We start from the raw sequence: 13,724 nt of genomic DNA, 5'->3' as shown, positions 1-13,724 counted from the left end.
TAGTATTTGGTAGCATTGCCGTTAAATTGTTTAACTTGGGTCAAACGTTTCAGGTAGCCTTCCACAAGCTTCCCACAATAAGTTGGGTGAATTTTTGCCCATTCCTCCTGACAGAGCTGGTGTAACTGAGTCAGGTTTGTAGGCCTCCTTGCTCGCACATGCTTTTTCAGTTCTGCCCACAAGTTTTCTATAGGATTGAGGTCAGGCTTTGTGATGGCCACTCCAATAGCTTGACTTTGTTGTCCTTAAGCCATTTTGCCACAACTTTGGCAGTATTCTTGGGGTCATTGTCCATTTGGAAGACCCATTTGCGACCAAGCTTTAACTTCCGGACTGATGTCTTGAGATGTTGCTTCAATATATCCACATAATTTTCATACCTCATGATGCTATCTATTTTGTGAAGTGCACCAGTCCCTCCTGCAGCAAAACAGCCCCACAACATAATGCTGCCAGCCCCGTGCTTCACGGTTGGGATGGTGTTCTTCGGGTTGCAAGCCTCCCCTTTTTCCTCCAAACATAACGATGGTCATTATGGCTGAACAGTTCTACTTTTGTTTCATCAGACCAGAGGACATTTCTTCAAAAAGTACAATCTTTGTCCCCATGTGCAGTTGCAAACCGTAGTCTGGCTTCTTTATGGCGGTTTTGGAGCAGTGGATTCTTCCTTGCTGAGTGGCCTTTCAAGTTATGTCGATATAGGACTCGTTTTACTGTGGATATAGATACTTTTGTACCTGTTTTCTCCAGCATCTTCACAAGGTCCTTTGCTGTTGTTCTGGGATTGATTTACACTTTTCGCACCAAAGTACGTTCATCTCTAGGAGACAGAACACGTCTCCTTCCTGAGCGGTATGACTGCTGTGTGGTCCCATGGTGTTTCTACTTGCATACTATTGTTTGTACAGATGAACGTGGTACCTTCAGGCGTTTGGAAATTGCTTCCAAGGACGAACCAGACTTGTGGAGGTCTACAGTTTATTTTCTGAGGTCTTGGCTGATTTCTTTTGATTTTCCCATGATGTCAAACAAAGAGGCACTGTTTGAAGGTAGGCCTTGAAATACATCCTCAGGTACACCTCCAATTGACAAAAATTATGTCAATTAGCCTATCAGAAGCTTCTAAAGCCATGACATCATTTTCTGGAATTTTCCAAGCTGTTTAAAGGCACAGTCAACTTAGTGTATGTAAACTTCTGACCCACTGGAATTGTGATACAGTGAATGATAAGTGAAATAATCTGTCTGTAAACAATTGTTGGAAAAATTACTTGTGCCATGCACAAAGTAGATGTCCTAACCAACTTGCCAAAACTATAGTTTGTTAACAAGAAATGTGTGGAGTGGTTGAAAAACGAGTTTTATTGACTCCAACCTAAGTGTATGTAAACTTCCAACTTCAACAGTCTGCTTAAACTAATAACACTCAAACAATTATACGTTTTTATGTCTTTATTGAACACACAGTGTAAACATTCACAGTGTAGGGTGGGAAAAGTATGTGAACCCTTGGATTTAATAACTGGTTGACCCTCCTTTGGCAGCAATAACTTCAACCAAACGTTTTCTGTAGTTGCGGATTAGACCTGCACAACGGTCAGGAGGAATTTTGGACCATTCCTCTTCACAAAACTGTTTCAGTTCAGCAATATTCTTAGGATGTCTGGTGTGAACCACTCTCTTGAGCTCATGCCACAGCATTTTAAATCGGTTTGAGGTCAGGACTGACTGGTCCACTCCAGAAGGTGTATTTTATTCTGTTGAAGCCATTCTGTTGTTGATTTACTTCTGTGTTTTGGGTCGTTGTCCTGTTGCATCATCCAACTTCTGTTGAGCTTCAATTGGCAGACAGATAGCCTTACATTCTCCTTCGAAATGTCTTGATAAACTTGGGAATTCATTTTTCCGTCGATGATAGCAAGCTGTCCAGGCCCCGAGACAGCAAAGCAGCCCCAAACCATGAGGCTACCTCCACCATACTTTACAGTTGGGATGAAGTTTTGATGTTGGTGTGCTGTGCCTTTTTTTCTCCACACAGTGTGTGTTCCTTCCAAACAACTCAACTTTAGTTTAATCTGTCCACAAAATATTTTGCCAGAAGCGCTGTGGAACATCCAGGTGCTCTTTTGCAAACTTCAGATGTGCAGCAATGTTTTTTTTGGACAGCAGTGGCTTCTTCCGTGGTGTCCTCCCATGAACACCATTCTTGTTTAGTGTTCTACGTGTTGTAGACTCATCAACAGAGATGTTAGCATGTTTCAGATTTTTCTGTAAGTCTTTGGCTGACACTCTAGGATTCTTCTTAACCTCATTGAGCATTCTGCACTGTGCTGTTGCAGTCATTGCAGGACGGCCACTCCTAGGGAGAGTAGCAACAGTGCTGAACTTTCTCCATTTATAGACAATTTGTCTTACTGTGGACTGATGAACATCTAGGCTTTTAGAGATACTTTTGTAACCCTTTCCAGCTTTATGCAAGTCAACAATTCTTAATCTTAGATCTTCTGAGATCTCTTTTGTTAAAGGCATGGTTCACATCAGACAATGCTTCTTGTGAATAGCAAACTCAAATTTTGTGAGTGTTTTTTATAGGGCAGGGCAGCTCTAACCAACATCTCCAATCTCGTCACATTGATTGGACTCCACACTGTGAATGTTTAAATGATGTATTCAATATAGACAAGAAAAATATAATAATTTCTGTGTTATTAGTTTAAGCACACTGTGTTTGTCTATTGTTGTGACTAAGATGAAGATCAGATCAAATTTGATGACTAATTTATGCAGAAATCCAGGTAATTACAAAGGGTTCACATACTTTTTCTTGCCACTATAACTGAATTTGTACCTATACTTTTGGTCCCCTAAAATAGGGGGACTATGTACAAAAAGTCAGTGGTGTAAAGTACTTAAGTAAAAATACCTGAAAGTCTTATGTAAGTAGTTTCTTGGGGTATCCGTATTTTACTGTTTATGTTTTTGACTACTTTTACTTCACTACATTCCTAAATAAAATAATGTACGTTTTACTCCATACATTTTCCCTGACACCCAAAGTACTCGTTACATTTTGAATACTTAGCAGGGCAGGAAAATGGTCCAATTCACACACTTATCAAGAGAACATCCCTGGTCATCCTTACTGCCCCTGATCTGGCAGACTCACTAAACACATGCTTCATTTGTAAATGATGGCTGAGTGTTGGAGAATGCCCCTGGCTATCCATAAATGTAAAAAAAAAAAAAAAGGGGAAAAAATGATGCCGTCTGGTTTGCTTAATATAAGGAATTTGAAAGGATTTATACTTTTACTTTTCTTACTTAAGTATATTTGAGCAATTACATTTACTTTTTGATACTTAAGTATATTTCAAACCATGTACTTTTAGACTTTTACTCAAGTAGTATTTTACTGGGTGACTGTCACTTTTTTTGTCATTTTCTATTAAGGTATCTTTACTTTTACTCAAGTATGACAATTGGCAACTTTTTCCACCACTGCAAAAAGTGCTGTAATTTCTAAACGGTTCACCCGATATGGATGAAAATACCCTCAAATTAAAGCTGACAGACACCTCATAGTCATTGTATTATTTCAAGTACAGAGCCAAAATTGTTTTAAAAATGCTTCTCCGTGATATATAGACCTGAGGCCGAGACAATAAGAAGACAGTGGTAGAGAATAAATTCAACTGGAATAGTGGAGGCAGCATTTGTTTCATCAGAAACCGGAGAGCAGCATCTGTCCGGTGAAGTCCACAAAGCGTATTGCATGTAACAAACAGATACATGACCTACAGCATGGTCAAGCAAGTTAATGTTTCTGACATTTTCGGACGACTAAACAACTACTGATTTAGAACCACAGAGAGTTACGGCAAGTCGCAACGAAAACAGGAGCTGCCTCCAGTATTCCAGCAGAATTTCAACTTCAAAAATGTAACATCAAATCACATATGCTTAGTCTAATACAGTGACAACTAAAAGATACCAAAAATGATTTTGTCCAATCAACTTAAGCCAATGACATCCTCCTCTTTTTCATATTGATGTAACGGCCTGAATAGTCTGTAAAGTTCATGAATAAAAGTTTTTAGGAGTGATCCATGCTCAATCAAGCACAATCATTAGGTGAGACAAAAATGTTCAGCTGCCCCTTTAAGGGACGGACTGTTACCGTGGTAACTTGGGCACTCGCTTGTCTGTGATGACAAAAATTCCAGACTGTGATGTCTTCATAGCAGCAGACAGGTGCAACAAACTCAAACTAACATTGAAAAACAACCTAGAGTGTATACAAAACGATATAACTGGCCAAGAAACACGAGGACAAAGTCACACTTTAGTAGCCTTTCTTGTCAATTCATCCAACTTCTACAGGTGGCATTTGGATAAAAAAAAAAACTGTTCCCAAATGCTCTCTGTGACAGCCTTTGTGTGTGACCAACTGCCAACGTGGCTGGTGAAACAGACATTCTTACCCGCCAATTACAAAATCTACCTGCATTTGGCGGGTGGCGGGTGTTATTTTCCAACCCTGTTTGCATAGCCCCTGTTGTCGGCTATATTAGATCTGGCATAGTGGCACAGTATGTTTCCTCTCTCTTAACAGACTGTTAGTCCAGTGAACAGTGTCTTTCTGTCTCATTAGGCTATCAATGCACTCATTTGTGTAAATGTGACAGTCAAAAGCTGCTCACAGTTCTGTAATGATGGCTCAGAGGGCAGTCTTGTTGCAGTCTACTAAGACAGTTTGGACATAGTCCAGGGCAGCATGAAAATACTATTTTCTCTGTTTCTCTGGCAGCTGTCTGGCTCAGAGAGGAAGAGCAGACAGGGGGAATTAGTTGGGGAGGGAAAGAAAGGGCAAGTTAGATTGCTGGGGTAGGAAATGTGAGAGGTATTTAAAAAATAGTATAACCCTTACCGAAAAACACATGATTTCACGTTTTGCACAATTTTTGGAGCACTTCACATGTGATGATACACTATATATACAAAAATGTGTGGGCATCCCTTCAAATTAGTGGATTTGGCTATTTCAGCCACACCCATTGCTGACAGGTATATAAAATTGAGCACACAGTCATGCAATCTCCATAGACAAATATTGGCAGTAATATGTCATTACTGAAGAGCTCAGTGACTTTCAACGTGGCACCTTCATTGGATGCCACCTTTCCAACAAGTCAGTTCGTCAAATTTCTCCCCTGCTAGAGCTGCTTTGGTCAACTGAAAGTGCTGTTATTGTGAAGTGGAAATGCCTAGGAGCAGCCAATGGCTCAGCCGCGAAGTGGTAGGCCACAAGCTCACAGAATGGGACCACCGAGTGCTGGACCGTGTAGCACGTAAACATTTTCTGTCCTCGGTTGCAACACTCACGACCGAGTTCCAAACTGCCCCTGGAAGCAACTTCAGCACAAGAACTGTTTAGTCGGGAGCTTCATGAAATGGGTTTCTGTGTCCGAGCATCCGCACCCAAGCCTAAGATGACCATGCGCAATGCCAAGCGTTGGCTGGAGTGGTGTGAACCTCGCCGCCATTGGACTCTGGAGCAGTGGAAACACGTTCTCTGGAGTGATGAATCACGCTTCACCATCTGGATGTCCGACGGACAAATCTGTGTTTGACGGATGCCAGGAGAACGCTACCTGCCCAAATGCATAGTGCCAACTGTAAAGTTTGGTGGAGGAGGAATAATGGTCTGGGGCTGTTTTTCATAGTTCAGACTAGGTCTCTTAGTTCCAGTGAAGGGAAATCTTAACGTTACAGCATACAATGACATTCTAGATGATTCTGTGCTTCCGACTTTGTGGCAACAGTTTGGGGAAGGCCCTTTCCTGTTTCAGCATGACAATGCCCCCATGCACAAAGCAAGGTTGATACAGAAATGGTTTGTCGAGATCAGTGTGGAAGAACTTGACAGGCCTGCACAGAGCCCTGACCTCAACTCCATCGGAAACCCTTGGGATGAATTGGAACGCCGACTGCGAGCCAGGCCTAATCGCCAACATCAGTGTCCGACCTCACTAATACTCTTGTGGATGAATGGAAGCAAGTCCCCGCAGCAATGTTCCAACATCTAGTGGAAAGCCTTCCCAGAAGAGTGGAGAGCATTTGGGGCAGCAAAGGGGGGACCAACTCCATATTAATGCCCATGATTTTGGAATGAGATGTTTGACGAGCAGGTGTCCACATACTTTTGGTCATGTCGTGTATTTCACATGGAGTTTCACATGTGGATTTTCATAAGTGATCACATAACCTTTCACAGTTGAAGTCACATGAACCCATGTGGTTCTGGAACACTTCACATGTGAGGATATCTCACATTAAGTTTCACATGTGGATTTTCACGTGATCACATAACCTTTCACATATGAAATCATGTGAAACCATATGGTTTTGGGACACTTCACATGTGGATTCACATTTTCACATGATGCCCTGCAAACAAAAGTGAGTTGTTAGGATGTCCCCGGAATACTCACAGTGTTTTCAACTTACAAATTTGACATTGACATACAGTGCATTCGGAAAGTATTCAGACCCCTTGACATTTTCCACATTTTGTTTCTCTAAAATTGATTCAATTGTTTTTTCTCATGAATCTACACACAATAACCCATAATGACAAAGCAAAACAGGTTTTTAGAAATAAAAAAATTAAAAAAAATTAAAAATGGAAATATCACCTTTATATAAATATTCAGACCCTTTACTCAGTACTTTGTTGAAGTACCTTTGACAGCGATTACAGCCTCGACTCTACTTGGGTATGACACTACAAGCTTGGCACACCTGTATTTGGGGAGTTTCTCCCATTCTTCTCTGCAGATCCTCTCAAGCTCTGTCAGGTTGGATGGGGAGCGTCGCTGCACAGCTATTTTCAGGTCTCTCCAGAGATGTTCGATTGGGTTCAAGTCCGGGCTCTGGCTGGGCCACTCAAGGACATTCACTTAAGGACAGAAGCCACTCCTTCGTTGTCTTGACTGTGTGCTTAGGGTCGTTGTCCTGTGGGAAGGTGAACCTTCGCCCCCAGTCTGTGGTCCTGAGCGCTCTGGAGCAGGTTTTCATCAAGAATCTCTCTGTACTTTGCTCCGTTCATCTTTCCCTCGATCCTGACTAGTCTCCCAGTCCCTGCCGCTGTTAAACATCCCCACACCACCATGCTTCACCGTAGAGATGGTGCCAGATTTCCTCCAGACGTGACGCTTGGCATTCAGGCCAAATAGTTCAATCTTGATTTCATCAGACCAGAGAATCTTGTTTTTCATGGTCTGAGGCCTTTAGGTGCCTTTTGGCAAACTCTAAGCAGGCTGTCATGTGCCTTTTACTGAGGAGTGGCTTCTGTCTGGCCACTCTACCATAAAGGCCTGATTGGTGGTGTGCTGCAGAGATCGTTGTCCTTCTGGAGGATTCTCCCATCTCCACAGAGGAACTCTGGAGCTCTGTCAGAGTGACCAAGGCCCTTCAATGCTGCAGAAATGTTTTGGTACCCTTCCCCAGATCTGTGCCTCAACACAATCCTGTCTCTGAGATCTACGGACATTTCCTTTGACCTCATGGCTCATTTTGGTCTGACATGCACTGTCAACTGTGAGACTTTATATAGACAGGTGTGTGCCTTTCCATATCATGTCCAATCAATTGAATTTACCACAGGTGGACTCCAATCAAGTTGTAGAAACATCTCAAGGATGATCAATGGAAACAGGATGCAACTGAGCTCAATTTCGAGTCTCATAGCAAAAGGTCTGAATACTTATATAATTAAGTTATTTCTGTTTTTCTGTTTTTCTTTCCATTTTCGAATAAGACTGTAAGTCAAGAGGTCTGAATACTTTCCGAATGCACTGTAGATGATGTCTGTATATTTATACAGTAATTCATTATTCAACATGCCCCCACAACCTCTTGGTTCACAGCATTCCAATCTTCCTGCTACACTACCATATCTGTGTCAATGACTGATTTCACCTCCATTTCTACACTTTGGACTTCAAAGTAAATCTCAGCTTTGTATAATACACTCAAGAAAAACGATTATGGTTATCATAGTGATTCAGGTGTAAACAGAAAACCTTAAAATTTGGAATTTGGACTTTCACATGTAATAAAACTTGTAGTTTCATGGTGTCACATTTCATTTCACGAGATTATGTTTTTACATGCGTAGTTTGTTATCCCATGTTGGTTTTTACATGTTGTCACATGTTATTACATTAAATTCACAAAAGATCACTTGTGATCACATGATCTCATTCTATTACATGTGAAATACATGTGATGACGTGTGAAATTCATGGGGTTTTTCCATCAGGGAAGAGCAGGGTAGGAGGATGAGAAATACCAAGAGTGTTGGTCAGGAAAGCGACAAGCAAGAGAATCAATCACGAGGAAAGTTTCGAGCATGAGTGGAAAGTCTTTGAGGTAGAGACGGGAGGAGGGACAGGAGGAGTGGGAGGGTGCAGGGAGGGGCGGCAGTTCCTGTCTGCTTCACATGCCTGACATTGCCTGTTTATAAATAGTTACTGTGGGAGCAGATGGTCTTGGCTCCTGACAGCATGGCTACCCGTTGGTGCGCCACACAGCCCCACCTGCTGGGCAAAGCAGACCTGACCACTCTCAGTGGCTGAACCCCATTAGCAAAGACACTGGACTATAAGTGTTCCTCTACCGTCTGAGGCCGTGGGCTATCTCTAAAAAGGCAGAATCCAAACTTGAGAAATACATTCATAACTCCAAACTTTTGTGTATAATGCATTGATGTCAATGAGAGATATGAGTTGTAATTTGAGTTTAGCACAAGTGTCTCAAGTCAATGGTTTGACACCGGTATTGTAAGTTGCGGAGTTGGATGTGATGAGGTGGATAATGCTTGATTCTAAACACATCTCTATGCTGTCTGTACTGTAGCTGTGAGATTGAGGCCACACTGGAGAGACTGAAGAAGTTGGAGCGGGATCTGAGCAGCAAAGAGCAGGAACTGAAGGAGAGAGAACGTCGCCTGAAGATGTGGGAGCGCAAGCTCATTGAGCAGTCCAACACCCCGGTAAGTTCCTCAGTAGCCTATACCCACTGCACACCACTCCACCAACACCCTCAGCACAACCACAACCACCACACACTGTGTCTAGCCACTGAACATGAACAGCACCCCAGCTTAGCACCACCTTCACCGTGTTGGTCACTTAGCACCATCTTCACCATGTGTCACGGTCCACGTCCTGGCCACATTGTCACAAGGAGAAGCAAAGAATTCACGTTGCTTCAGACCCGGGGTCTGTCTGGAATGAAGGGGAACGGAATTAAATGCATGGAATGGAGGGGAAATCTAAGGCTCTGGTTCACTGAGTCTCACTGATGGGCGTTTGAGTTGAGTAGAGGTATTAGCTCATCGTGCTACTCTGTGTGTGACTGTTACTGAGCTCCTATTGGCGATCAGTCATAATTAGAGGTCAGTGTAATTGCAACGCTGGTAATGCCAATGTTGTCACGCTGATATGGGATGAAATGGGAGTCTTTGCTGCTTGTGTGTATGTGCCTGTACTACCCTTTCCTTCTGCTGCTTCCAAAGCGACGCCCCGCTAGGCCTTGGCCACATGTTTCTGTAATTGCTTTTGCCTGATTTGATTGAATTTGATTTAACACATCTAACCTGAAAATTACCTTTCTAGTTTTTGGTTGCATTTGGTTTCCAAACGTCCGTTGTGCTGTGTAATTGCATGCTACAGCCATGCATTGGTATTGTCTTAACAGTTCTTTGCCTGGGTATCAATTTGACATGACTTGAAATTGATACACGCACTGTAGTGTGTAAGAATCAGTACCGTCATCCTGAGAGATAACCATGCTAGCTCTCCAATTGTCAGGAAGGTCAATACCTCTTTATTCTTTGTTTTCTCCCTTTCTTCTACCTTAATCTGTCCTGTAGACCAATCATTTCAGTCCAACCTTCTCTGATAACCCAATTGACTGTATCGCTGAACTCTACTCTTCTAGTTTTTGACAATCACCTTTTATATTGGGTAAAAAAGGATTTCACATTTCATCATTCCTCTTGGTGTATGTGGTCTAATTTCCTTCCCTCCTTTTCTTTCCCGTCCTCTTTTCCTCCCTCTTCTGCCCTTCCTATCCTCCCCCATCTTTCCCTCTCAGCTGTTCCTACCTGTGGCGGCTCAGATTAGCGCTGAGTCGTTCTATGAGTCTAAGACGGAGGAGTCGAACAGTTCGGAGATGACGTGTCAGATCACATCCTCCAGTAACGGGGAGGTGGAGGGGATGAGTCTGCAGGCCATGATGAAGGGCTTTGGGGACATGTTTGCCTTGGACATGGGGGGCCCCGTCCTGCACTCTGGCATGCAGGTCAACATGCAGGCCAAGCAGAACTCTTCCAAGTCCAGCAGTGTCAGAGAGGGCCGCAAAATCAACATGGCCTTGGGGACGTCAAACTTCAACTGGTCAGACGACAGTGACTAGAGCGAACTGATTGGTCCAGCTATGTATGGGCCACTCAGTAGCATCTGTCAATCAATCCTTTTGACCTGTGTCAAAACTGTGGTCATGCGGCAAGCTCCCATGCATATTCCTTCTCACATCACTGGTGTTATGGACACAAGCTACATTAGATAATTCATTACTAATAGTTTTTGTAACGATCCATTTTCTTTTGCATACATTCTTTTTCAAACGCTGTATGAACATAATGTATTAGAAACCTTTCGCCTACGTGGCCCTTACGGATGTCATTTATGCCTAATGTACTGGATGTATAGTGCCATGCTGTGAAGAAAGAGCCATGTGAGCAAGTTGCAAGGAGGAGGCAAGGCTTTTATGATGAAGTGACATTTTGCTGACATTAAGAGTGGCCAATTTGTTCTGTATGTGGTGGAGCGTAGTTTCTGTGATTAAGTGTCTCACCAGGATGAGAAAGAACATGTTTCCCTCAGCTGACCCAGACTGGTGTCAGCAGGAGAGAGAGAGAAAGTTTCCTGTGCCTTTTTCTGCATACACTGTCAGGAATCTTTGGATTTCAGGCCCCCATACTATGGCTTAGTGGTGTAAAGTGCACTGTAGGTGTTTGTGTCTATCTATGAGGGCCCCAGTAAAGTCTTGGTTCATGTGCTTTGTTGAAAGAAGCATGTTACAGATACATATAATCAAGATGTTTATGAGGTGTGCCATAGACCTTAGACTTCCACACCTTGACAGGACTAAGTTCTCACAGACAAGGGCAACTGTATACGACCTTCATTCACTTAATTCAGTGGTAAAAGCACTACCGTGTGCTGGAATCATTTCATTAAATCAAATGATATATTAAGTAAAAAACAGTATTTCATTGGAGAGAGGATGTGAAATACTGTTTAGAGGGCTTCTCTAAGCTAAAGATGATCTACCAGCTAAATATGTTTGCATCTGCACCAACAGTTTTGACCACAGGCCAACGTGTGTTTAACAACCCCCAAAGTGAGCCTATTAAAGCTCACCTAACGAGTGTCATCACTAAATGCCCTGTAAATTCTGCTAGGAGCTCTTCTCTTCTAAACATAGCCAATATGAAGGATCTTTCTGTTTGACTCCCAAGAGCTTGCGCCTAGGCCCTGCAGCTTGGACTTCTTTCTACGTAGTTGATGTATGTTTTTTATATACTGTTGTGTAGTTATTAAACCTAGTCTGAAACACATCCATTAACAGACTATAACCAACCGATACACTACCTTGTGTGAAAGTCAACCACTTTGTAAGGTTTTTTCTAGACATCTAATGCCCAGAGTTGCAATATGATCTATGCAAACTACATCACCTTGGATTAGTCAAATTCCTTGGATTAGTCAAATCACTTGGATTAGTCCAATAGTGTCTCTTTAATGGCGTGCCATAACTCTATCAGACCGATCACTTTTTGATGTGAACCCATTTTGCTGCAAAATTTCTCTACTGTTCCTTGTTTCTCAATAAACATTTTCTCATTAAACATTAAACTTCCTGCTTTGGTTCTTCACTCTTCCTGTTTTCTCAAATTTCCTCTTGGTTTTCCCAGTTTTGTTTACCTTGAATTCGGAAAGAGCCATGTGAGCAAGTTGCATTGAGGAGGCAAAGCTTTGATGACGTGACATTTCGCTGACACAAGAGTGGCCAAAATCGAACAACTAATTCAATAATGTTACAATAATGTCACAAATCAAAGGTTTGTCAACCACAAAATTCCAAAAGTGGCCAAAAAAATAAGAGTGAAAAGATTTATGCCAGGAGAAGATTAAGAAAATGTGACTGGTATTAGAAATATAACTTCAGATGAAAAGTTTTTTTTAAATTCTTTTTTTACATGTAAGACCTGAAATCATTCTCGTATTACATTAATTGATTTGCATTAGACCCATGTTCACTGTAGTCCTCAACGATTCAAACACACATATAATCAATGGCAGAATTTCTATCATTAGCTAATTAACAAGAAGTACAGGGCAATACTCATACTTGGTGCAGCACACCCATTTGTATTGTATATGTTACACTTGCTGACAATGCCTGCTTACAAAGTGAACATAAACTGTAATAGAAAAAATTAACTGTCTAATTGCACCAGGTAGCCTATGACTGAAGAAAAATGCATATAGTTCATGTAAAGTAAACGTTGTCAGTCAAAACAGAAAATGTGTGTCAGTCTGTTTTTGTGAAAACAGTGAACAACTTGTGAACATTTCTGAATTATAATATATACTGTTTCAAATTTGTTACGGGGAACATATATATTTCCCAAATTGACCTTCTCCTGTAACATACAGTATATATATATATATATATATATATATATATATATATATATATATATATATATATATATATATATGTAACACATGTAAGCCCTTTACTATTGCAGTTAAGTGAACAAGTGGATTGAAAATCGTATTGTATTTGAATTTGTGGTGTAGCCACTAGCGTACTAGCCAATAGGTTTCCAATGCTTGTCCACCTCTATAGGACAATCAACTTGCTACAGTATACTCCCATTCCACATGGGGGCAGAGTGGTGTGAACTACTGAACTCCTCTTCCCTGTCAAAGGAATTCCAATGGCTGAGCAATTTCTGCTGACTTCCCTGCTTTCCCCTCCTCTCATCAATTAAGATCTGTTTCCCTTTGTCAACAATATGCTTTGGATTTTAATAAACGATGCAAGTCATTTGTGAAATACAATATGGCTGCACGAAATGTGATATTATGTCACTTTAATTAGGCAATATCTGTAATGGAACTTTGGCAGTAGGGCAAGGGAGGGTTTTTGAATGTGTTTACTTCTGAACCATACCACTGGAGTAGACGGAAAATGCAGCTGGGGGTGAGGGAGTTTAGGAGGCTGCAAAGAAATGTATCGCGCTGATTCTGAAATGGCCCTCTTTGAATGTGATCTGTTGAGATTGCCATTTAGCTCAGTCTCTGGGCTGTTATCAGATGCGGTGGGAAGCAAATATTGAATGCTCAGATTAGTCATTCATTTTGTCATCTATCCCCCGGTGCATTGTTTTTATCCCCACACAGCAGCCTCATGATCATAATGATGAAATCTTTATTTTAGCTGGCTACTTTCTGCTCGATTACACTTAATGAACAGTAAATGATTTATCATTGAAATGCATCATGAAAGACGAGTCAGATGGACATTGGACACATTTTGGTTTGAGTTAGACCATTAGGACGCAATCATCTTGATTGCAAACC

At 41.7% G+C, this 13,724-nt stretch overlaps 1 protein-coding gene across 2 annotated transcripts in view; it reads left to right on the top strand.

Annotated features, from left to right (window-relative positions):
* LOC120064386 (mitogen-activated protein kinase kinase kinase 20-like) overlaps positions 1 to 13,724 on the top strand; it is a 33,276-nt gene that overhangs the window by 13,476 nt on the left and 6,076 nt on the right. The window contains exons 10-11 of one of the 2 annotated variants that reach the window (XM_039014931.1): positions 8,920 to 9,055; positions 10,162 to 12,529. In XM_039014931.1, coding sequence (XP_038870859.1) covers positions 8,920 to 9,055; positions 10,162 to 10,482 — 457 coding nt within the window. In that variant the 3' untranslated portion in view covers positions 10,483 to 12,529. Of the gene's footprint in view, positions 1 to 8,919; positions 9,056 to 10,161; positions 12,530 to 13,724 lie in introns of those variants that run through there. The other variant, XM_039014930.1, reaches the window with a different exon arrangement.

This window comes from Salvelinus namaycush, chromosome 19 (assembly GCF_016432855.1).
Source record: "Salvelinus namaycush isolate Seneca chromosome 19, SaNama_1.0, whole genome shotgun sequence".
Lineage (NCBI taxonomy): Eukaryota > Metazoa > Chordata > Actinopteri > Salmoniformes > Salmonidae > Salvelinus > Salvelinus namaycush.
Note: the sequence above shows the minus strand (reverse complement) of the source record. Positions and strands in the feature narration are given on the sequence as shown.